At 40.1% G+C, this 25,521-nt stretch overlaps 1 protein-coding gene across 1 annotated transcript in view; it reads left to right on the top strand.

Annotated features, from left to right (window-relative positions):
• NHLRC2 (NHL repeat containing 2) overlaps window positions 1-25,521 on the top strand; it is a 61,757-nt gene that overhangs the window by 19,843 nt on the left and 16,393 nt on the right. Inside the window, exons 3-5 of the mRNA XM_084846168.1 lie at window positions 1,501-1,956; window positions 4,369-4,490; window positions 5,794-5,923. Coding sequence (XP_084702294.1) covers window positions 1,501-1,956; window positions 4,369-4,490; window positions 5,794-5,923 — 708 coding nt within the window. The remainder of the gene's footprint in view (window positions 1-1,500; window positions 1,957-4,368; window positions 4,491-5,793; window positions 5,924-25,521) is intronic.

Below are 25,521 nucleotides of genomic sequence, written 5' to 3'. Positions count from 1 at the left end.
TCAGGGATGAGGTGTCCCTGGATTATCTAGAGCCCTGGAAGTGGTTGAGCAATCAGAAGCCAGCATGCTCGCTCCCACACGCTCTCAAACAACCCAGTTGGGCTCTCCATTGTGGCTTTGTAGATAAACGCACCTTGACCTCCAAACCTATGGGCTCTCATTTTTGTACAGACAACTCCTGTACATGACAGATAGAATAACACATACTCTAGAGCCTTCACAGGAACAGCGTTGATCAACACTATAGTCCAGTTGTTGTAAACACTAAGGTACAAGTTAACAACAAAAGACTGTAAGCAATTCAAGTTTGAGTAACGTAGAAGAAAATGTTGGCAACAAAGGAGAAATGCAGATGTAGCATATACTGCTATTTCTGTTAATAATCATAAAGCCCTTACTAAGTCAGAACTAATTTTCAGGTTCCACACATTGTTTCTGTTCTCATCCATTCCAGCAGACACCCCCTTGACTTTCTTCTTTTCCCCTTCTCCCTCTGTCAATGAATTCATTACCAAACTCTGTTTTCTCATTGCATTGGAATATAGCTCTTGAGATGCTCAATAGCTCATTCAATGTGCTCATTAGGTGTACAAAAGAAATTCTCATGGAAGGTATCACTATGGAATGTGGTCAGATGAAATCCATGTTGCTCTTCTTTCTAAGGAGTTACACCATATGGATGAAGAGAGATTCTGACCTTGGATTAACAAACCTGTATCGTACTTTACCTCCAGCAAAGGAGATCGTTACCTTGTCGTGGTACTGGAGCTTGAGCACCTCAATGACGCCATGAGCTAAACCGTGAAGGGACACCCAAGACGGGAAGGTCATGGCAGAGAGGTCAGACTAAATACGATCCTTGGGGAAGGTAACGGCAACCCACCCCAGTATTCTTGCCCAGTATTCTTCAAACCAGTCCATACTCCAGGAAATAAAGCCAGACTGCTCACTTGAGGGAATGATATTAAAGGCAAAACTGAAGTACTTTGGCCACATCATGAGAAGACAGGATACCCTGGAGAAGATGCTGATGCTAGGGAAAGTGGACGGCAAAAGGAAGAGGGGCCGACCAAGGGCAAGATGGATGGATGATATTCTGGAGGTGATGGACTCGACCTTGGGGGAGCTCGGGGTGGCGACGGCTGACAGGAAGCTCTGGCGTGGGCTGGTCCATGACGTCACGAAGAGTCGGAAGCGACTGAACGAATAAACAACAACAACAGTCGTACTTTACAATACTGACAGTGCAATCCCATGCAGGTTTACTCTAAGTTCCACAGTGTTTGGTGGGGCTTACTCCTAGGTGCATAGGACTGCAAGCTGGGCCTCTGAACTCTCCTGCCCCACTACAAAAAAAAACAGCATGTTCCAGAGTTCCCTACAACAGTTCAGAGGATGTACTTGGAGCTAGCATTATCTGCACTTTATTTAAATCATTTTGATAACCTATAAATAATTTTCATTGTGTGTTTATGTGTTTTTTTTAATCTGTACTTTCAGATGGTCTCCTTGTTATCGGTGTCCACTCAGCAAAATTTCCAAATGAAAAGGTTCTGGATAACATCAAAAGTGCTGTTCTTAGATACAACATCATTCATCCTGTGGTAAATGATGCTGATGCAACCCTCTGGCATGAGCTAGAAGTGTCCTGCTGGCCAACCTTGGTCGTTGTTGGACCCCGTGGGAATATGCTCTTCACTCTGGTTGGCGAAGGACACAAGGACAAATTATTTCTATTTACATCTATAGCCCTAAAGTATTACAGGGAGCAAGGACAAATCAATGCTAATACAATTAGAACTCAGCTCTATAGAGACTATTTGTCACCTTCGCCTTTGTTGTTTCCTGGCAAAGTCGCTCTGGACAGTTCTGGAGACAGATTGGTAATAGCAGATACTGGACATCATAGGATTTTGGTTGTCAGAAAAAATGGTCAAATTCTGCACGTTGTTGGAGGTAAGGATAACCTAAATGTATTAAAGCTTTGCATTTTAGCTTGTAAATTCTCATGGAAGATCTTGAGTTCTGTGTTACATCTACAGCTCCTAGTATTGTACATTAAATGGTACTGAAAATTAATTTCCATGTCTGGTAAATGCTACTTTGGCTATCTTGATGTGCATGTGTTGTTAGACTGACCTGCAAAGAAGTGATTAATTGTCCAATACCAAGACACATGTAACAGCCAGAGAGTATGGGCTGGTCATGGAAATGAAAGAACCACAAACAACAGGCTCAATAATGAAGGTATTTTATCTAAATCTGGTATCTTTAGTGTCACAGTATCTTTATTACAATTGGGTACCCAATTATCAGTGATTCAGAATATACTCTGTTGAACACTTTTCTTCTGAAACCCATTCATTTCTCAAAATATCTTCCATCTCTATGAACTCTTCCTTATTCCAGCATCCTCACAGTCTAGAACATGTAACATGTAAATACTTGCAGTCTCATTGTGTAAACATAATAACCAATGAGTTGTGTTATGTTCCTCTGTCAGCTGCAGCTAATCCACTTCATAAGGGATGGTTCTGCAATAATATTAATCCTTTTCTTAATGCTCTTACAATGCTCTTGAGTTAGATCACTCCTACCTTCATAGACAGCTATGAAGTCTATGGGCAAAAAGTGGGTACTACTTATGAAACTATGTAAGGTTATAAATGTTAAGATGGCATCCCAGGGTAGTCTGTTGTTTTTTCTGAAGATGTTGGCTTTTCTTTTAATTTTGCCAACAGTTGATGGGTTTTTTTGATGAAGCTGGTTGAACTTAAGAGCTATGAAAAAATTCTTCAAGAAATTAAATTTACTTTGATATTTAATGGAATACTAATCATTATTAAAGGCTTTGAAGATTTTCACAAACTTCCCCCACCCCCTAGGCAAATTAACTTAATGACCAGAGATGGGGAAGTTGACTTCCTACAGTATACGGATACATTCCATTTGCATCTATGCAATTGTTTCATTATATGTAAGGAATGTTAGGTACAGAAGTGCCTTACTGCAGTTAAGAACAAAAAGCATACCTATGCATAAAAAAACATTCAGCCCACTTCCCTGAGGCTTAAGTAGTACATCTAGGAAGCTACTTGTCCTGAATGAATTGCTGCTTGCTCTGGGCATGTAGCTAACTGCATGGATGCTTTTAATTCTATTTTCAAGCTCTCATAATTTTGTAATCTATATTAATATTATGTAATGCATTATATAGCAACCGCAGACTTCGTTGTAAAGAAAACATAGTTGCTGCTGGTTTGTTTTGTTATGATTGCTACTAAAAATAATAGCATTTGCAAAATGTGCAAATTATATTCCAAAGCACAATGTTAAAAATTTAAATATTGTTTTGAAAGAAGACATCTAGGATTTTCCTTGAAGAAGAGAAATGGCAAATATATTGAATAACAACAAAATACTGATAAGCCTTTCTAAATTAAGCTATATGCTGATTTCATATATATATATATATATATATATATATATATATATATATATATAAAAGCTGCAGAACTCATAAAGTTGTGCCTCTACTTAAGTTTTTATAAAAGGATAAGGGATTGCTGCCCAACTTTGACTGGGTTCACATAACATGATAACTCACACTCAAGGTTAAATATGTGTTGAACCCTGGGTTGTTGTTGAAACATTGGTTGTTGTTGTTGAATCCTGGGTTCTTGTGTTGTCTGAACCCAGCTGTGCTAACAAACCCATGGTTTGTTGTTGGGTTGTGAACTATGCGTTGTTCATGGTTAACAAACCATGGTTTGTTAGCACCGCTAGGTTCAGACAACACAGCAACCCATGTTTCAACAACAACCACCACCAACGTTTCAACAACAATCTGCACTCAACCCATACTCAGCCTTGAGCGGCTGTTCACACAACATGCTAACCCACACTCAGTGGTTGAGTGTGGGTTATTTTGAACCATGGGATGTTTGTTGAACCGTGGATTAGCGTGTTGTCTGAACGCAGCCAGGGTGGCTTGTTAACCCTGCAGTGTGGCTTATTTTTTTGATCACCTTGAGAATCCATTGTTTGTTGTTGGATTGTTCAGGGTGGCTAACAAGCCACACTGCATGGTTAACAAGCCACTCTGGCTACGTTCAGCTAACACGCTAACTCACCCTGCAGAAAACATGCTGCGTTCAGACAACACTAACCCATGGTTCAACAAACAACCCCACGGTTCAAAACAACCCACACTTAACTACCAAGTGTGGGTTAATGTGTTGTGTGAACAGGCCTTGAGTGTAAGTTATCGTGTTGTGTGAACCTGGTCTCTGAATTAAGTATATGTCTATTGTTAATCTTTTGCAAATTCGTATTCTGCTGATTTTTGTTGTTCTTCGTTTTGTTAAGGACCAAACAGTGGAAGAAAAGATGGAACATTTTCAGAAGCATCATTCACTTCACCACAGGGGGTGGCCATAAAGAACAATATTATTTATGTAGCAGATACGGAAAACCATCTGATTAGGAAGGTAAACTTTCCTAATTAAAAAAAATTAAAGGATGTACAACATTACAACATTAATGTACAACATTATCTTTCCAGTTTCATGGATACAAATGATGTCAAAACAGTTATTTAAGGACTATGCACTGTAACTGAAAGTAGACTATTGCCCAACATTTATAAATATATTTTCTACGTATTTGGAACATTCTTCTTTTTCTTCTTTCATATGGTTTTAAGGCAAGTTATTGGGTACAATAACTTAATGCTTTCCTAGAAGAAGGAATGCAATAATAATGTTGTGTGCCACAATTACTTTATTCCATTTTTACTGTTAAAATAATGATATTTTGGCTCTACAGAGTATTGTGTTTTGTCTCTCCTGCCCCTTGGAAACATCTAGGAATATAAGCAAGACTACATCCAATTTATGTTCATTTCCAGGGTTATGAACCTAACAGATCTCTGCAGGATCAACACAGAACATGTTTACATTTTTCTGTGTACAGAATAGTTAATCAGCAAAGCCATAGTATTGTGGGGCTGAAATGCAACTGATAATGTAGTCCACTTGAATGCCAGATCCTGCATATATATGAAACAATATATACAGCACTCAGAGTTTGACTCACATCATCTTGAGTGTGTTACAAGCAAGACTGCAAGACCACCAGAGATGACCAAGCCAAAGCTTGCTACCTAATTGAAAGATGAGAAGCTATGACCAAGTCTCCTCATTACTCATGTCTCTTACAACTTGTCTTATTCAAGAGATACTTCAGTATAATTAGGATTTCACTATTTCCATTTTAAAAGCCAGATTTCTGTTTAGGTTACTATCTGATGCTTTTAAGTAAAGTTTTCCATCAGTTATAATTTTACATTATGAGTTAGGCATGTGAAAGATGGATAATTTTGGATAACTTTTATTCAGTGCCATAATAATCTTTCTCTAAATAATAAACCCCATTGTTATTTTTATAGGAATCCATTGCTTTGTCCTTTATAATTCTGTTTGAGCCAGTAACCATTCCCTTGATCTTGGAGACTTCAAAGTGAAGTCATTCACGAATTAAAGATGGACACTACTCCTCTGGCAGCTGTCTTTTTTTCCAGTTTCTTATGTGAAGACCTATAGTAGAGAAATGCAATGAAGCTGTTTCCCTTGCCTGCCAATTTCAACATTTCAAATCTTAACAATATGAATATTATTAACAAATCTTAACAAGATTTTTTGACAGGCATGGTGCGTAACAAAAAGGAACTTCTCAGCAGTATCACTATAGTATGTGATTGCAGAGAAACTAAAATTCATAATGTAATTCTAGATTGACCTGGACTTAGAGATGGTGAGCACTGTTGCAGGAGTTGGAATACAAGGCACAGATAAGGAAGGAGGAGCCAAAGGAGATGAACAGCCTATTAGTTCACCATGGGATGTAGCCTTTGGAACTTCAGGTATTTTTATGACGTTAACTTCACACTTTTTAAAATTATGTTTCTTTGATAAGCTTAACAGCCTGATGGTTAGTCTCAGATTAACAGTTAATTTAGCATTTAGAAACAGCAATTGGGTCCCCTTTCCCTCAGCATTTGACTGTATATGATTATGCCTCTCTGGCTTTTATAGCCCTAGACAACTGCCCGATTCTACACATTGTAGAACTCTTATACATTTATTGGGCCTATGTACTAGATCAGGGATGGGAAACCTCCAGCCTGGCAGGCCTTATCAGGCCTGTGAAGATTCCCCTTCTGGCAGCTTCTTCCCCTGGCAAGCCTCTGCCCTACAGAGAAAAGCTCTTACCTCCAGTAAGTAGCTAATGGGAGATAAGTGCTTTACCCTACTTTGCACTGAAAAAAAGTTCCCTTTCTCAGGGCTTAGCAGGGGAAGGTACATCTCTGAACAGTTGCTGATCAGAGATAAGAGCTTATCCCTGTAGGACAGAGGGTGCGGGGTCAGGGGGTGGAGGGTAGCTGCTGAGTGATTCAGTCCTGCTTCCTTCTAAGCCTTGTCCTGCTCGGATGTCGAACCACATTTCGGGTCCCCCCCAACACCCCCACGCAAACCCTTACCTTGCCACTGCCTCCCCTGCCGCCTTCTTTGCCTCTGTCATTGCCGCCGCCGTCCTCGCCACCTCCGCCGCGGCCATCCTCTCTGCCCCCACCATCCTCGCCACCTTCTCTGCCGCTGTCCTCGCCACCACCAACTCCTAAGTCACCATTTTTGAAATGGCAACTCCCTGCAATAAAAGTCAGTGCGTGCGTCCAGGCCTCAGTTGGAGAAGGCGAGACGGTGGTGGAGGGGGTGGTGGCAAGGGTGGCAGCGAGGATGGCGATGGTGGAGGCAGCAACGGAAGTCGTGGCAGGGATGATGGCAGCGAGGGCGGAGGCAGTGGCTCAGGTAAGGACCTGGCGCAGCTGGGCTCTGGGTGCCGAAGCTCTGAAGCACACCGAGTGCTTTGGAGAACCCCCAACCCTCTCCGGGTCGCTTCGTGCCCCCTCTGCTTCACCTTGGAAGGGGCTCAAAGTGGCCCGAAGCAGCCCGCTTCAACTCGGGGTTTGGGCCGAAGTGCTGCACAGCCCTAGATTTTTCCACCCCTGCTCAATTTTGCCTTTAGCTCCATCCACCACTGGAATGCAACCCCTGAAACTTTCTCCGAAATGGAATCTGGCCCTTGGACCGGAAAAGGTTTCTCCTTCTGTACTATATGCCAAAGGCACAAATCCCTTTTGCATATTAAAAAAGTGCTTCTTTGATAATATTGCAGCATTTATTATGGGGCATAAAAGTATGACAAAAGTACGACACAAGAAAAAAGTGTTGGATTCAGGATCTGCCTTTTGCAAGAGGAAGGGCTCTGGTCATGGAAGGTCATTCCCCACAATTTTGGGGGATCGCCACCACAACTCACCCTATTCAGCAGGGTCTCCTGACTCTCCATTTAGTATTTTCAGGGGGCTGGAGTGGCTGCCGTGGGAAGGCAAGGAAGTCTACTTCCGCAAGTTCAGTTGCAAAAGCATCTGTTTGGGGCTAACTATGCCAAATAGATAATGGAAGTAAAATTCACAGTTAATTATGCTAATTGTCTATATTTGTATAGTAATGCCAAAAGCCCAAATATTCAAGCATGAAAGTAAGAAAAAAAAAAGGGGCTGAGGCTGCAATACTATACATACCTACCTGGGAGTAAGTCCCATGTAACTTAGTGGTGCTTACTTCTGAGCACACATATATGGGTTGTATAGTTAAATGCTTGATTCTTACATGCACAATACAAACTATTTAGGCTGCATTCCTGCACACGCTTACCTGAGAGTAAGTCCCTTTGAGTTCATTCAGGCTTACTTCTGAGTATTAAACAAAGTGAGTTTCTTTAAAGTCTCAAAGACAGAGGCTACATTTTAGAAGATATTCTTCCAGATTAACATTTCTCTGTAGCAGTGTCACATTTAAAGAGATTACTCCCTTTATACTAAAATTTGTAATGATTATTAGTATGTTCAAGAGTTTGTAGTGAAACTTTTAACAGTTAACTAATGAAAAGTAGATTCCCCCCCTTTTTAAAAGTCCATTTTAATACATTTTGCCACATAGTGGGTGGGTTCGCACGTCATGCTAAGCCACCCTGCGACTAAGCCGTGGTTGGTTGTTCACTGAACAACCCATGGTATGCCTGAGAGATGACTGGGCGTGCTGTGGCTTGTTCTCCCCCTCCTTCCCCCTCACTTCTCTAGCTGGCTGCTGCACATATCCCAGGGCACTTTGTCACCCCCTCCCTGCTCCAGTTGCTACCCCTTTTTGTTCTCCAGCTTATTGTTATTATTATTATCATTTGGTACCTCAGAAGTGTGCAATTGGGGTTGCTCCGAACGCTACCCCTTTTTGTTCCCCAGCTTGCTTTTTTTATGGTGCCTCAAAAATGCAATTGGGGCCATAATTTTTTTTTAGAAAATGTTATTGGTGTTTTGCAAGTGCACTCTTACAGCTCTCCAATAGGTGTAGTCTTGCCTGATCAATTTCCTTGTCTGTTTCAGCTTTCAGGAAAAGGGAGTAGATAACATATAAGGAACTTTACAAGATGAGTTGCATATCAGCTGATTTGTGCACACTTGCAAAGGACAGGGGGCGAAATAATACTAAAGGAAAGGAGGGACCAGGTAGTGCAATTCAAAAGTGCCGAAAAAGGGGCGGGGAGCCAAAGGAGCAAGTGTACAAAAGGTGGGGGGACAATATCTCCCCTTTGAAGATGTGATTGTCTCTCTTTTAAGTGTTGAACTCACACCTCTCAGTGTCCGCCACCTTTTCAACACTTCCCCAACTCTCCAGCAATGAAAAGTAAAAGTATTATAAGCCAGGGGATGAGTGACAGCCCTTCCAAAGAGCCGTTTTGGCATCAGTGGAAGGCCAGTCACTGGCAAGATCTCAAAAAGCGAGCAGCATGGCCATTTACTGCTCTTGCCAAGCAGATCTGTGGCCAGTCGCCACAACCCATGATAAAATTGATCTCCCGGGTTCAGACGACATGACAACCCACTGTGGGTAAGAATGACCCTATAACAAGCCATGGGTTCTCACCAGGGCTTGCTCCCAAAAAATAAACCACCCCACTGAAAGCGCTCTGGGTTCAAATGACACAGCAACCAACCACTGCTGGCTGTCCATAGTGGGTTGTTGTGTTGTGCGAACCCAGTCAGTGGCCTAGTTCAGCCATTGCAGCCCAACCATGGTTTGTTATATCAGGAATGCACCACAGGGGTGCTTGCTCCCTCCTCCACTTTCCTCCTCCCCTCACGTGCCTGGTTTAGTACAAGACTTTCTGGCTTGCTAAACTGTTTGCAGTCCTGGTTTTTAGGAAATGTTGAATCCACAATTTCTCGATTTTTGGATGTCATAACAAGCTATAGTTTAACACACCAGGAAGCTTGTATTTAACTCGGCATATGAGGGAGGGGGAAATGGAAGAAGGGAATGAACAAACATGCAGCATGTTACCAACAAACCATGGTTGGTTTGTTGGACCAGAAAAATGTCTGAATCGAGCCTTTCTTTTATACATGTTTAATGCTTGTTGTAGAAGATAGTTCTTTTCTAGGCTTTTTTTATGTCTGTATAATTTAGAAAAGCAGTTCATGGCTTTTTAAATGACTGGCTAAAATAAACTATTCCCTTATTATACTTTAGAGTTAGCTTTGTATGGGAATTAATTTAGACATTAGCTTACTGTCACTCTAAATCACAATTTATCAACATTAAACTTGTAAATGCAGGTGATTTTGTAGGCTGTATTAGTTTAGAAAAAAGTGATCTTGAATTTCTATTTTTAGGTATGCTAGTGACATCACTGAAATAAATATATTAGTAGTTTGTTGTTGTTGTTCAGTCGTTCAGTCGTGTCCGACTCTTCGTGACCCCATGGACCATAGCACGCCAGGCCTTCCTGTCCTGCGCTCTCTCCCGGAGTGTGCTCAAGTTCATATTCATTGCATCCGTGATGCTATCTAGCCATCTCATCCTCTGCCGTCCCCTTCTCCTTTTGCCTTCAGTCTTTCCCAGCATCAGGGTCTTTTCCAGGGAGTTTTCTCTTCGCATTAGGTGGCCAAAATATTGGAGCTTCAGCTTCATTATCTGTCCTTCCAATGAGCACTCAGGGTTGATTTCCTTTAGGATGGACTGATTTGACCTCCTTGCAGTCCAGGGGACTCGTAAGAGTCTTTTCCAGCACCACAGTTCGAAAGCATCAATTCTTCGGCGCTCAGCCTTCCTTATAGTCCAGCTCTCACAGCCATACATTACTACTGGGAAAACCATAGCTTTGATTAGACGGACCTTTGTCGGCAAGGTGATGTCTCTGCTTCTTACTATGCTGTCTAGGTTTGCCATAGCTTTCCTCCCAAGGAGCAAGCGTCTTTTAATTTCATGGCTACAGTCACCGTCTGCGGTGATCTTGGAGCCCAAGAAAGTAAAATCTGTCACTGCTTCCATTTCTTCCCCTTCTATATGCCAGGAAGTGATGGGGCCAGATGCCATGATCTTCGTTTTTTTAATGTGGAGTTTCAAACCAGCTTTGGCACTCTCCTCTTTCACCCTCAACAAGAGGCTCTTTAGATCCTCTTCGCTTTCTGCCATTAGGGTGGTATCGTCTGCATATCGGAGGTTGTTGATAATTCTCCCAGCAATCTTAATTCCGACCTCTGATTCATCCAACCCGGCATTTCTCATGAATATTAGTAGTTACTGGTCCAAAATTTAGAAAAATCTGTGGGTGAAGATCATTCCATAAGTATTAAGTGAGAGCTGGGTATTGCATAGAAAGTAACAGAGGAGCCCTTACATTTTACATCGTGAATACTTCAGTGTTTCTCTCAACAAGCATGTAAAATGTGAATGATAAGACAGTTGGACTGGATTGGGTGCTCCTTTAGCACTGCTTCCTTTAAACAACACTGAATTAAAATGGAAGAGGAAAGTATAGAAAGTTGGAACATAACAGTCATAAGGCTAAACATGGAACCCCCTCATTTTCTTGCAGCATATGATTTCAGCAAAAAGTGTGGAGCCTCTCAAAGCAACAGGTTTTTCTTAAAGACAAATTGTACATTTTGCAACTCCAAGCATGTTTTATATGACGTAAGTTTCCACCATTCCGGAAAGAGTTTGCTATCATGTTTCTATGTATTACAGTTAAGAAATTACTACTTTTTAAACTCTGCCTGTTCGAACTAGCATGTTTTCCTGCTTTAGAGCTCTTGAGTAGAATGTTATAGACATAGTGTTGGAGTCTTAACAACATATTAATGACCATGTACTTTTCAACTTTCTGTACTCTTCTATTTTTATTCAGTGCTGTTGAAAGCAAGCAGTGCTAAATGCACTTTTGATTGAAGTGTGAAATGTTCTTGATAGCTGCATTCTTTTGAAAGGCACAGAGCCATGACCCAGGCATTGTGATCCACATGTATAGCTTAGATTCCAAAATATATGCGTTTTGGTGCGCAGTTAGCATCTATTTATAAACCTGCCAGCTAGCACACATAGTTTTAAGTAAATGATATTGAAACTTGCAATGTAGCAGGAAATACAGTCTTGATATACATACATGGGGTTGGATCCAGACTTTCTGTACCTGGAGTTCTGCTGATGGGGTGTTCCTGCTGGTGGAAGGGGGCAGGGAGACAATTTTCACCAATTCCTGATGCTGTGCCCTTTCCCTCCTGAAAATCTGCTCCACAAGGTTGGGGGACCCTCCAGAACAGCATGAGAGGTGGCTTTTAGGGCTGCAGGGTATCAAGTCTTGATCCAACGTATTCTTTTTAAGTGAGGCTGATAATCTGTGAAACGAGGTATGCATATGTACTGGAAGAGACTATGGCAGGAGTGAGGTAGGGCTTTGAGCTGAGATTGATGCAGAGACACAGAAAGGGAGACAGCAAGCCTGTCAGACACTCTATATCAAACCAGAGATTATCAAGCACATCTGGAATTCCTCTCTGTGTGGTACACAAAAGGTTTTGCCTAATTGGCTGGTGGTAATCTGCGCTCTGGCTGATCTCTTCTCTCCATATGTGCAGTTTGCTATTTTGGCAAAACATTTTTCAAAGATGATTTTTCTTCCTGTTATACATATCTGAGAGTTGCATTTTGGCTGTTTAATTACTTACAGTTGATAGTACCTTTTCAAAAGTTACTCTTAAGGCTGTGCCCCTGCAAACCCTGTTCTTCCACATTCATGAATTCTGATATTTTCCCTGTTTTGCCCTGTGTTTTGGACTCTGCCTTTCACTGGCACTGAAGTGTTTTAAGTTGAGCTTCCAAGTGCTAACCATTTCTTAGATCCCAATTATTTTGAGTTACCTCTTGTTTCTTTGATCAAGTTGTTATCAATATATATGATTCCTGATCCTGCTAATGACTTCAGCCCTGCCTTTCCCCACCATAACTTCAGACTGGAAACATGTGCATGCCCAGAATGATCATGTCTTTAAATACTGGGGTGGGAGGAGTTGTTCATGAACTACCTAGAGCCAGTATCAAGCCGCTCACTTAGAGAGTTTTTTGTGTTTTATCCGCATATCAGAACTGAAAAATGTAGTGGTAAAACATTACAGTTACAGTCAAAGTTCATATCCCAAGCAAGTAGAGCAGCCAGGAATTTTTACTATTTTGGAAATACGTTGCAATATATTATTTATTTTCCTCGTGAGCATATTGTCTCAAAGTGGATGACAGCAGTCTTAAACTTTATGTATTAAGTACTTAATGCTTAAGTACTTTTATGTACTTAAAAGTTGCAGAAAGGGAGTTGGATAAACTTCAGCGGAGCTTTCACGTGGCTAATTAGCAAGCTTTCTTATATGTCTTTTTTGAGATGCTGCAATAATTCCTAAAATAGATTTTTAAGCAATTATTTTTTAATAAAATTAAGTTTCTGTTTATTGAAGAATGACTTATTATCAGGGGCATGTTACCTTTAAGCTTCAGATGAGAAGTGATTTGAAACTTCATTTATTTAAGGCACAATCATATACATGTTTAGACAGAAAGAAAGTCCTACAACTCTCAGCATGCCCCAGCCATCATGGCTGGCTGGGACATGCTGGGAGTTGTAGGACTTTTTTCTGTCTAAACATGCATGGGATTGTGCCCCTATTCTACTTTATTATAAGTATTTATACTCTGTCCTTCAATCAAATTCCTGGCACAGGTCACAACATTTCAAAGCACAATGAAGCAAATTTAAAAAAATACAGAAAGCAGTATAGACACATAAAAAGATCATACATTAATTTAAATGTATGCACATGATGGACAGCATGATGGAGACCTCAGAAAACCATGAACACAGGCTTGGATGTGTATTTATTTATATGCCAATGTAGTGCTTTTGCCTAAATGAGTCATGACTTAAGTCATTGCAGAATGGATCATGGTGATTTAGTTTGACTTTTAGAAATGCCAAGTTGGCTTTGTTGCATTCACATACTTCCCATCCTGAGACCTTCACAGCACTTGTACAACTTATTCTTTCCCAAATGACGCTGAAACCAATGAAGTACTTTTAAATAACAGGCTGAACCTGTGGACCGTAGCACTGTCAGTAAGGCAGTGGAAGTGCTTCTGTTGTCTGCTGCCACATCCTCCCTATTTGGTGGTGGTTTTACTGCCTCAGCTACGTCCTGCAGTCATCTTAAGTACTTTCATGCCCTGCTGACCCTGTGTGTAAGGAGCAGTAAGGAGCAAGAGGATCAGAAAGGAATGCCCTCCTGTTCTATTCATCTGCACCATTTTGATGCAGCTTTAACAGTAGCAGCCCTGCAGAATGAGGATGGAACTATCAGGGAGGATTGATTGATTCTGTGTCATTTGCCAAACACAGGATATCATTTTTGCCATTACAGTGATATTGATCTATACAGATCTGGCTGCTAAGCCACTCACTCTAGTTCAGTAGGTTTGTTGGTTAGTGAAGAATTAAAAGGCTGTATTTGTTAATTTCAGCTGTACCTCCATGGATAGAAAACCCTGGCTTTTTAAAATTATGAAGTGCCAGGTGCACAACGGAGGAAAAGGACAGAAACATGGTGACTATAAGAATCTCTTGTCATAATTATATTAATTTTTCAGTGGTTCCCAGTTGACAAAAGTTCAAATTAAATGGGCAAAATAGCTGCCCAAATGATCCATTCAGTAACATAAGCTTCCTAGTGTGTCTACATTTGTATTTTTTTGTTTGCCTAATTCATATAAAGGCTTGCATTTTTTTCCTCACCGTAACAAAATTTGAGAAACCCATTTCAAAAGAAATAAACAATTTCATTTTTAGCTTTTAGGATAAAGGTTGGAAATTGAAATATTTCCAGTAATTTGTAAGAAAAACCCCACAGATTTCATAGATAAAGGTTGAAATATTTGTGACGTTTCTTTGTCTCTATTATCAGTCATAGTATGGGGAAATTTAAGGAAGGACTGCCTCTTCTTCATTGCAATATCATAATTGGTTGCAATTATGTAACTGAATTTTGGTATAAGATAAATTTTGCTCTACCCTTGTATCCTGGAAGCAGAAGTGTGAGGAGTTTTAAGGAAATATTGGGAAATAATATTTTCAGTTTGTTTAGAAAAAAACGATACTACGTAGCTAATCTTGGTTTTAGTTCCTTGTGTCTTATATCTCCATTAAGTGGGCATACAGCCAAGGAGATAGAAAAATGGGAGCAAGCTGCAATCTTCAGAACCTGATCCTTTGAGCCAGGCAACATTTTAATGGTAACTTTTCTTAAGTTCATTTCAATTGTAAAGGGGTTAATGGCCCCATACCTGCAAATGATATGTTACCGTGTGCCAGTGAAGTCAAGTGTACAATCAATGTATTTAAAGTTAAGCAAATGTTAATTATTTCTAAATTGTTAAGGTCAACAATTCAATTACAGTGAACTGAATCAACACACCGCAAGTTGAAGGAAAGTGTAATTTACAGTTGTATTGCTGGAACTGGCAGAAGAACTCTCAGAGCCACTGTCTATTATCTTTGAGAAATCATGGAGGACAGGTGAAGTGCCAGATGACTGGACGAGGGCTAATGTTGTCCCTTCAAAAAGGGTAAAAAGGAGGAACCTGGGAACTACAGACCAGTCAGTCTGACATCAATGTCTGAGAAAATTCTGGAGCAGGTTATAAAGCAACCCATCTGTAAGCACCTTGAAAACAATGCAGTGATTACTTGAAGCCAACATGGATTTGTCAAGAACAAATCCTGCCAGACGAATCTGATCTCATTTTTTGAACAAGTAACCTCCCTTGTGGACTGTGGGAATGCTGTAGACATCATATACCTCAACTTCAGCAGAGCTTTCGACAAGGTGCCCCATGATATCCTGATGAGCAAACTAGTTCAAAGTGGGCTAGATGAAACAACGATCCGGTGGATCCACAGTTGGCTACAGAATCGGACTCAAAGAGTGCTTATCAATGGGATCTTCTCAAACTGGGGAGAGGTAACGAGTGGGGTACCGCAGGGCTCAGTCCTGGGCCCAGTGCTCTTCAACATTTTTATTAATGACTTGGAGGAGGAGGTGCAGGGAATGCTGATCACATTTGCAGATGACACAAAATTGGGCGAGATAGTTAATACTTTGGAAGACAGAAACAAAATTCAAAGTGATCTGGATAGCTCTGGGCAGAAAACAACAGAATGTCATTTAATAGGGATAAATGCCAAGTTCTGCACCTAGGAAAAAGAACCCAGTTGCAAGATGGGGGATATGTGGCTCAACAACACTACAAGCGAGAAGGATCTTGGAATTGTTGTCGATCACAAGCTGAATATGAGCCAGCAATGTGATGTGGCTGCAAAAAAGGCCAATGCTCTTTTGGGCTGCATTAATAGAAGCATAGCTTCCAAATCCCGGGAAGTACTAGTTCCCCTCTACTCAGCACTGGTTAGGCCTCATCTGGAGTACTGTGTCCAGTTCTGGGCACCACACTTTAAGAAGGATGCAGACAAACTGGAGAGGGTTCAGAGGAGAGCAACAAAGATGATCCGGGGACTGGAAACAAAGCCCTATGAAGGGAGACTGAAAGAACTGGGCATGTTTAGCCTTGAGAAGAGAAGACTGAGGGGAGATATGATAGCGCTCTTCAAGTCCTTGAAAGGTTGTCACAGAGAGGAAGGCCAGGATCTCTTCTTGATCATCCCAGAGTGCAGGACACGGAATAATGGGCTCAAGTTACAGGAAGCCAGATTCTGGCTGAACATCAGGAAAAACGTCCTGACTGTTAGAGCAATACGACATTGGAACCAATTACCGAGGGAGGTGGTGGGCTCTCCCACACTGGAGGCATTCAAGATGAGGCTGGACAGGCATCTGTCAGGGATGCTCTGACTTGGATTCCTGCATTGAGCAGGGGGTTGGACTCGATGGTCTTGTAGGTCCCTTCCAACCCTACTATTCTATGATTCTATGAATTGTGCTGTGATGTAAATATGCCCAGTACCAGCATGTATCTGAGCACTCCTGGTGACTGTTGTGTAAATGCAAGCTGAGTACTAATGACCTTTTGCTGTTTATGTCGAGACTCCAGTCATCATTTCCAGCTTTGATGAAATTGATTAATACCTTTGGTGAATTGTCCAGCTATTCAGTTAATTGGTCAGAGTTGAAAATAATGCCGATTAGAGATAGGGTATACTCTAGCCAATTGGCAATTTCGATAGTGCCCAGAGTCTATTATTTACTTGGGAATAATTATTCCTAGAGATATATCTCAAATTATTAGGTTAAATTTAAACAAGTTGATTAATGATATTTCACGAGATATAGATAGATGGGCATCTTTCAAGTTGAGTTTATGGGGTAAGGTGAATACACTTAAGATGAATACCATACCTCAAATTATTTATGTTATACGTGGCATCCCTATACTTATACCTGGCAAATATTTCCAAAAACGTAATTCTTTGTTTCATAAATTCTTCTGGTGTTCCTCTCCACCAAGAATATATTTAAAAAGGATGCAACTTCCAATTAATGAAGGTGGGCTCGTTTCCGGATCTAACTATGTATCATCAGGCCTATTTGCTGACCTCTACTAAATTTTGGTCTTTTCCACACAGACTAGATTTTCCACCTTCGTCAGTGTTGGAATCTTCTTGTCTGGAGCCTTTCTTTAACAGATGGCATTAGGTTCTTGGCATATCAAGGAGCTCGTCCCACAGTTTTTTGGCAGTTAGAGAAATTTGGCATATAATGTCACGTCAATTACAGTTTGATCCATTTTCCCATGCTAAACTGACTTTATGGGGAAATGCAGATTTAAGAATTGGTGAGAAAATGGTTTTATAGCAGACCTGGACAGATAAAATGATCTTTACCCTGGATCAATTAGTGGGGGTTGATAATGAGTTTTTGTTATTTTCAACTTTGTGAGATCAATTTGATTTGCCTGCTACAGCGGAATGGCAGTATTTGCAGTTGAAACATTTGTTGGTATCTAGATTCGGTTCTGCTGCTTTTACTGCTTCGGAGTCTCCTTCACTATTGGAAATACTTACTGAAGCTGATCAGATATATCGACCTTCAATTCATGTTTACAAACATTTATTATCAATGAATAAATATGATACAAGTGGTTTACAGCAGGAATGGAACAGGAAATTGGAACGTCCTATTTTATTTAATCAACCGTCTTGGTGTCTGTATCAGACATTTCAATGGATCTTCGGTTATGCCTTATTCAGCAAAAACTTTTGTTTCTGGTCTACTGGACACCGCAACGTCTTTTTAATAAAGGCTTGTCAAATTCAGCAAATTGTTGGAAGTGTAATGCAGTCAGTGCTTCTCTTATTCATATGTTTTGGAAATGCCCAATGGCTGCCTCCTTTTGGGAGGAAGTTATTATATGGATAAATTTTGTATTGGAAAGCTCTTTAATATTTACTGATGTAAATGTTCCTTTAAATTACTTACCTGCTTCTTGGAATGTAACACATGGTCAGCGTAAATGGATTTTTCATGCCCTTTTGGTTGCTAAGAGACTGATATTATGATATTGAACGCCTGTAACACAATAGCCTGAAGACCTAACAACACTAGCAACATTTGAAAGAGTCGTATATAGGCGTAAATTGCAGATGGACTTATATGTATATATTTCGTCTGCTTTTACTGAAGTGTATGTGTAACCTATTCCTCCCCCCCTTTTTTTCTTTCTCGAATATTGTAATATCTGAAACTGAGGATTTTAGAATATGTTGTATTTTTTTATTTTGTTCTCTCTTTTTTGGTTTTGTTATGTTTTTGGTTTGGTTTGTTAAAATTCACAATAAAAAAATTGGGGGGGGGGAAGCAGGCTGAGTACATATCAGTAGGACCATGCAAGATTTCTTCCAATGCTGAATTTAAATTTATGCATTGTAAGTGGCTGATCTTATTTATTGAATCAACACAACAGCATTAATAAAGAATTTGTTTTCAAAATGAAAGACCATGTAACGAAAATATATTAATGCAGCACCTTTTGGTTAACAAAAACCAGCCTAAGGCAATTTATAACTAAGTAAAATTAAGTGATTTGTGCAATAAAAAATACCATTAAAAATGGAACAACAGCAAAAACACTAAAAGCTTTTTGAAATGCGCAAGAGAATAAGAATATTTTAACTTTCCTCTTAAGCACTAAGAATGCAATGGCCTGGCAATGAGTTTCCCTGGGAAGCTGGTTCAAGAGTTGCAGCCCTACCATGGATAATGCACTGACTTGAATCTTGCTAGATTGTACTTCAGGGGAGCATGGCCTCTCTGGCAGATTGCAATCAGACACTTAATTTTAGGCTGTAGTGTGCTGGGGAGGGGAGGAAAGTAGAAGGAGAAAACTACTGCTACTGATCTGGAGGTTTCAGATAAATAACCACTTTTTCCAGTAAGCTGTTACAATCACTTGCTGTATTTATTTTTTTCCCCTCTTTTTGTTTTTACCTGTTGAAAATATAGCAACTTATTCTGTGCTTTTCAATACAAAGTGAAAGTTTGAAAGATATTTATGGTATCTCAGCCACAAGAATTCTTTCCTTCAGGATCCCAGTGCCACTGTCTAGGAGAGATTGAAGAAAGGGACACACACCTGGATCTTCCTCCAGGGGTGTTGCATGAGGGTCAGTGTATTGACGGTGTTGCTGGTATTGGCTTTGGATTTAAGAAATCCAGCTTCAGAGCTCTGCTCAGCCATGAAGTTCACTGGGTAGCTTTGGGAAAGTTACTATCTCTCAGTCTGACCTTCTGAACTCACAGGGTTTTTTAAGGGTAAACATAACCCCGTGCATCATCTTGAGTTCCCTACCAGAAAAGTGGGGTGCAAATGTGTCGTTGTTGTTGTTGCTGTTGTTGTTGTTGCTGTTGTTATTATTATTATTGCTGTTGCTACCAGTCCACTGTTGGCTCCCTCTCTTTGTGTGATCCAAACTTATTATCCAAGAGAATTTATTAAAAAAATTTTTTGTATGGCACAGATTACCATTATGTTCAGCCCCATTCTGCAGTTTGAAGTAGCAGAGCCCAGGCATATAAAAGGTTTACTAACTCAGTGAGAACTAGTCCTCTGTTTCTTTTTTTCCCAATAGCCCTGCCCTGTTGCTTTGGGGCCAATCGTGGAAGGGACATATTTTTTCCAATAGATAGAATGGTGTGGTACACAGCATTAATAGTGGGGGAAACCTGGGGCCATAAGAGCCAAGGGAAAAAAAACTCCTGTAATGAACCAGTTATGGCCCGCAGAACTTATAAGCTTACCTAAGTCCATCCAGTTGTGGAAAAATTATGTATCTTAGAATTCTTAGATGTAGTAAAACAGACATTGTTTTTAGAAAGGGTAAAAAGAATGTGGTTATGAGGACTGATAAAATAGATCAAAAGCTGTAGTTTATTGTTCGTGCATATTTATATTATGACTATCATCGCAAAGCAAAACTTTGCTTTGATGCTGCAAACAGCACTGGTAGTGAGAATGTACATACCCTAATAAGGATAAGCTGCATTGATCTGAAACTACTCCCCCCTTGGAATGTGGAGTTTAATTACATAAAAGTGAAAGAATTACTTTGTTCTTTTTTTATTAGAGTAGCTATTTTATAGCAAAAGTACTTTAGGTAAATCTTTTCCATAGAAGGATTGTAGAATGTATCAGGACTTTCTACTATCCTAGTAAGAGGCATGTATAAGTACAATGTTTTGGTTTCTTGTGGGATTTTTCAATAAGGCCCATTTGCCATATTTTTTTGGAAAAAAAACTACAGTGTGTGTCCACTTTAGATTAAAAATAACATTCCTTGGTCATGGAAACGATAGAACTTTTTGTAATAAGCACTAATGTTTAAAGTTAGGAAAACTGTATAAAATAGTTCTGTGGCAATTTCTTTTTCAGCTTGTGTTTTGTAGACATTGAGCAAAGCCAACTATTTCCAGGATCCTTGGATCGTTAATGGTAATTGCGTGATAGTAACTCCTTAGTTCTTCCCACAATCCTGCATGTGATTATAAAATGAGTCTGAAAGTCACACAAAATTGGGCTCAGAATTGTGGAATACATTTAGTGTTTTGTAAAATATCTCTGCAGATGCAGCTATATATGGTAATTGTTCTTCTTTCCTTCATTTCTTTAATATAATTCAGATTAAAAAGAATTTCAGTGCCCAGTTTGTGTGTTCAGCAGCCATGTAAGTTTTGGTTTCCTCTGTGATAAAAAAAAAGTTGATTAGGTAACGTCATGTGATGGAATCCATATTTTAAGCCCTACATGGCCACTATTTTTTTCTCTCTCTGTATTCTCTGGGGAATTTTAGCTATGAGTTATGTTATGTTCTTTCTAGTATTTCTTTTAAAAGTAGCTTTCTTACAGAAAGATTTGGCTACTTTTTATTACTGCATAATCTTTTTCTGTTGGAAGATGCTACCTTGTCTTTAAAATGCTTCATAACATCTACGATACAGTTATTTTTTATGTTGATGTGTAATTATATATTTAATTATCTGTTTAGATATGTTATTTGAGCAAAATCTATACTTTAATTGCCACAACACTTTGCAGGCCTGGCATACATTATGAATTTCTGCAGCTCAGTCCTGAGTTGAAATAGGAATTTAAATTCCTATTTTGAAAAAAAATCCAAAAATTAGAGGGGCAGGAGGATCTTTATTTGTGAAAAATACACTTTGATTTGTACTTAGAAAGCTATGGAAAGGTTCTGGGGCAAAGGCATAACATATTTCCAGCCACCCTTCTGTTTCTGAATATATGTTATATATTTTATCAGTAACACCCTACAAGCATTTTAAGGGCAGCTCATGTTGGCAGCACTACAGTAGCAAATTTCAAGGTTATAGGCATCAATGATGTTCACTTGAGCTTGAATTTTAATGAACAGGTAGAGCTGGTGTAAAGCACATATAGCCTTTTCCACGATACATCTCCATTGTGGGCTGAATTAGGCAAAAAGTAAGTGAGGTGCTCCACGTTATGATTTGTGTTTAAAGAAGTGAACCTGTAAGTCATTCCACAGGCAAAAATTAGAATGACAGACAGATAGATATGCCTGTTACGAGCCACACATATAGATAAGCTAAGAATTAAATATTCAGATTAGTAAATGCCCATTTAAATCATTTTAACAGTAAACTTGAGCATTCGTTACATCCTTTTAATTATCTTACTTCATGTTCTCTCTTATTTCTTGAGTGCACATCTCCCCTGAATTATTTTTAAAAGCAGTTAGTAGATGTATGCACCCACTAAAACCATCCCATGTTCCATTACATAGACATGAGATACTAGATCAGGACTAGAGAGTGAGCATAGTGCTGGCAAAAAAGGCCACGTTTTTTTTTAAATATTTGGAAAGATCCAAGATATCTTTGTGGTGCTAAATAGGCAACTTTATCTTAGGAATATAGATTGTACAGCTTTATAATGTGTATTTATCAAGATCCAGTAATATTTTAGTTGGTAATTAGAAGAGATGTTAAATCAAGCATATAAAATGGAAAATTAGAAATGTTCGCTGTAAGCTTTTTTGTTTATTTTTCCCTCTAGAGTAGGAATGGTCAACTGAATGCAGTCAACCTAAAGAAAATTTCAACGGCTCCTAGTTGTCCTACTCAAAATATTTTTCACAATGTAAAGAACCAAGGTTGCACACTTCCATGTTATGTTTCTTTCTTTTACATTCTGAAAGTAATGTATCAATGTACAAATTTGTGTGCCGTGTTATGTCTGGGTTATATGTTTCATACCATAGGAAATAGGAAGCTGCCATATACTGAGTCAGACCATTGGTCCATCTTGCCCAGTATTGTCAACACTGGCCACGTTCGGACGTCACTTTAAGCCATGGTGGCTAAATAAACTACTCATGGTAGCTTATTTTTAAAATAATTCATGATGCCTCACCACACAAGCGGGCTAATAAGATACTGTGAGTAGCATATTAAGCTACTGTGCATAATCTGAGTCATCCCCCTGCCCCCTGTCCTGCTGCAGTCCTCCCACCCAAGCAGTGGCGCTGTTTCACCCATTGACAAAGGAACAAAAACCCCAGGTGACTCACAAAGGAGCAAAAATCCCAGGTGCACCAAAAGGGCCTCCCCTAGTCAAGAGGCATCCGATACACCATCAAAACCCTGCGCAATTACTTACAAAGGAGCGAAAATCCCAGGTGCACCAAAAAGGGGGTGGCAGCTCTAAAGCCTTGGAGGTTTGCAGGATTGTGACTAAACTTCATACACAGCCTGTCCTTGTAAGGAGGCACTCGTCCACCATCAAAACCTGTCTCAATCATTCACCAAGAAGTGAAAAAGTCCCGTATGCTGCACCAAAAGGTGGGTGATAGCTATAAAATCTTGGGGGATTGCAGGATCATGACCAAACTTCACGCACTGCCTTTCCTAGTTGGGAGGCACCCAATCCACCATCAAAACCCTGCGCAATTACCCCAGAGGAGTGAAAATCCTGAGTGCACCAAAAAAAAGGGGGTGACTATAAAACCTTGTGGTGTTGCAGGATTGGAACCAAACTTCATACAGAGCTGTAGCATGCTTTTGCTTATTCATTACTGGCATAGAGGCTTTAACGTTTTCCCAATACTGCAGTCGCAAAAATGCGCAAAAGTGCAAAGGAGGAAAAAAGGAAGACAGGCAACTGCGGAATGGGGGGGATGGGGGAAACATGCTCACTTTTCACCCCATCCCAGCAAATTGTTAGGGAGTTTCTGTTACACAGAAAAGTCCAGTGAAAAACAGCGATGGCAGTGATCTGAACTGCTTTTGCTGCGCGACTCCGTAGGTTAGCAAAATAACCCATGATGCCCAACAGATGACACGATAACCCACGGTGGGTTAAATAGCCCCTACTGTAGAATGTAGGTTATCACAGAGGGTTAGTTTGGCCAAATAAGCCATCATGGATGAAAAAATCCCCAACAGATGACACAATAACCTGCAAATAAGCCATTGTGGCTTATTTAACCCATCGTGGGTTATCGTGTTGTCCAAACTCAGTCACTGACTGGCAACGGCTCTCCATGGTTTCAGGCAGGATTCTTTTCCTCGCCCTAGATGGAGAAGCCGGGGATCGAACCTGGGACCTTCTGCATGCAAAGCAGGCACTCTGTCACACTGAGTTATGGCCCCTCCCAACTTTATTAAAGAACTAACAATTTCAGGCCCCTAGACCGCTGCTTGGAGAATACTGTGGCTTCTGAGATTACAGAAATTGCCCATCCCTACTCTTGAGGGAAAAAAACTAAGTAAACTTATTCCCCAGATAATATTTGTTACCATAAATTTCTGTTTCATTCAAGCTGAAATATAATTCAAGGTAATCTAGTTGTACGAGAAGCTTTGATCAGCTAATGCATTCAGCTTAGCCTGATTAACTGAAAGTTGAGGGGGAGCAAAGCTTGTCTTTGTTAGCATTCCACATGTGATCAAAGAATAACAGCACTGAAATAATTTTCTTTACTTACATTTTCAGAATTTTAGGCACATTTACTTTACTTAAAATATATCTGTTATGCTTTCATATCGGTGACATCACTGGGTGAAATTCAACTAGTGTTGCTCCACCATGTGAAGGCCTCCATCAGTGGAGAGGATGCAATTCCGCCTTGTCCACTGCAGCCTCCTGCATTCTCCCAAATCTGCTCCATAGGGTTGGGGGGCCCTCTGGAGCAGATTTGGGGGGGGGGCACAGGGGTTCAGGATGGAAGGGAAATGCTGCTCGTGCAACATTGGCTGTAGGGCACAGTGCTTACTGACCTTTGGAAAGGAATGTTTGCATGGAAAACTATTGCTAAGAAATAAGGAAAAATAAAATACATTGGCAGCCCAATATTACACCTGTTTACTTGCAAGTAAGCCCTACTGGTTTGGAATGGGACATATTCCCAAGTATATGTGCATTGGATTGCAGCACGGGCCTCATTTGAGTCTAAATGTCAATTCCTAATGAGGTCTACCAGCATGCACTCTGATTTCAAAGTATTCACGTATTATGAATAAATCTGCTAATCACTTTTCTGGGAAAAATTATTTGTTCTTTTTCAGGAAAGGGAGGATCCTTTGGGGAACATTGAGTATGTATTAGCTTTTCAGAGCTATTAATTATATAATGTAAATAAATACTGACAGGAAATGAACAAAAGCATGTTTACTGTATTATATAACATAGACACCTTCACTTATAGATCATCCTGTATTTCATTCCAATTTTTACTAAGAGTTATTCATTTAGGGGGGATGAGGAAATCCCACTTGCGCTTAAAAGACGTACGTAACAGAACTAAGCCAGTATTGAATATCTGAGTGTCTTAAATCATACATCTGCCTCTATTGTTGCTTTCACTGACCAACAAAGACCGCTTCCACAGAGGAAATTATAATGACTTTCTCTCCCTTCCTTTTCCTGTACTCATCACAGGGGAAAAGGAAAGAGGAAATTGTGCAGTTTTCCTCTTAGTTATACTTCTGAATGACACATACTTCATCCTGATTGAAAAATCACAGGGTTAATCCGGGTTTGACAGATTATGTAGTTTCTGACCAGAGCTTTTAATGTTTGATTTTACAGTTTTTGAACCTCTGAGCCATAGTTAAACATTTAGGTTTCTGGAATGGGCAAGAGAGTTTGCAAGGATTTTTGACTTGGGACGGTGTTTACCACATGCCATGCAGATTTACAAATTCATTTTTTCAGACTGCTATAGAGCATGTAGTGTGGACACAGCTGAACGGGAGTAGAATCTGCCCCTCACTCCAGACATTGCCATCATGAAGGGAAAGGGACATGTTGAATTGTGTTCCTGAATACATGCCTTTTACCTTCTCATATGAAAAATAAAGTGCTGCATTTGGAGATAGTGTTGCTCAGTGGCTCAACTTCTACTGACAGAGCACCCCATATAGAGGAGCACAGTGTATCAGGCAGGAATTGCCTCCCTCCTGAAAGCGGTTTCCAGAGTTGTAAGAGAGGGGGCAATGTGCCCCCACCCCAAACAAAACCAAATCAAACC

Source organism: Heloderma suspectum, chromosome 3, assembly GCF_057233095.1.
Source record: "Heloderma suspectum isolate Gila_16-S chromosome 3, 16-S_ref, whole genome shotgun sequence".
Lineage (NCBI taxonomy): Eukaryota > Metazoa > Chordata > Lepidosauria > Squamata > Helodermatidae > Heloderma > Heloderma suspectum.
Note: the sequence above shows the minus strand (reverse complement) of the source record. Positions and strands in the feature narration are given on the sequence as shown.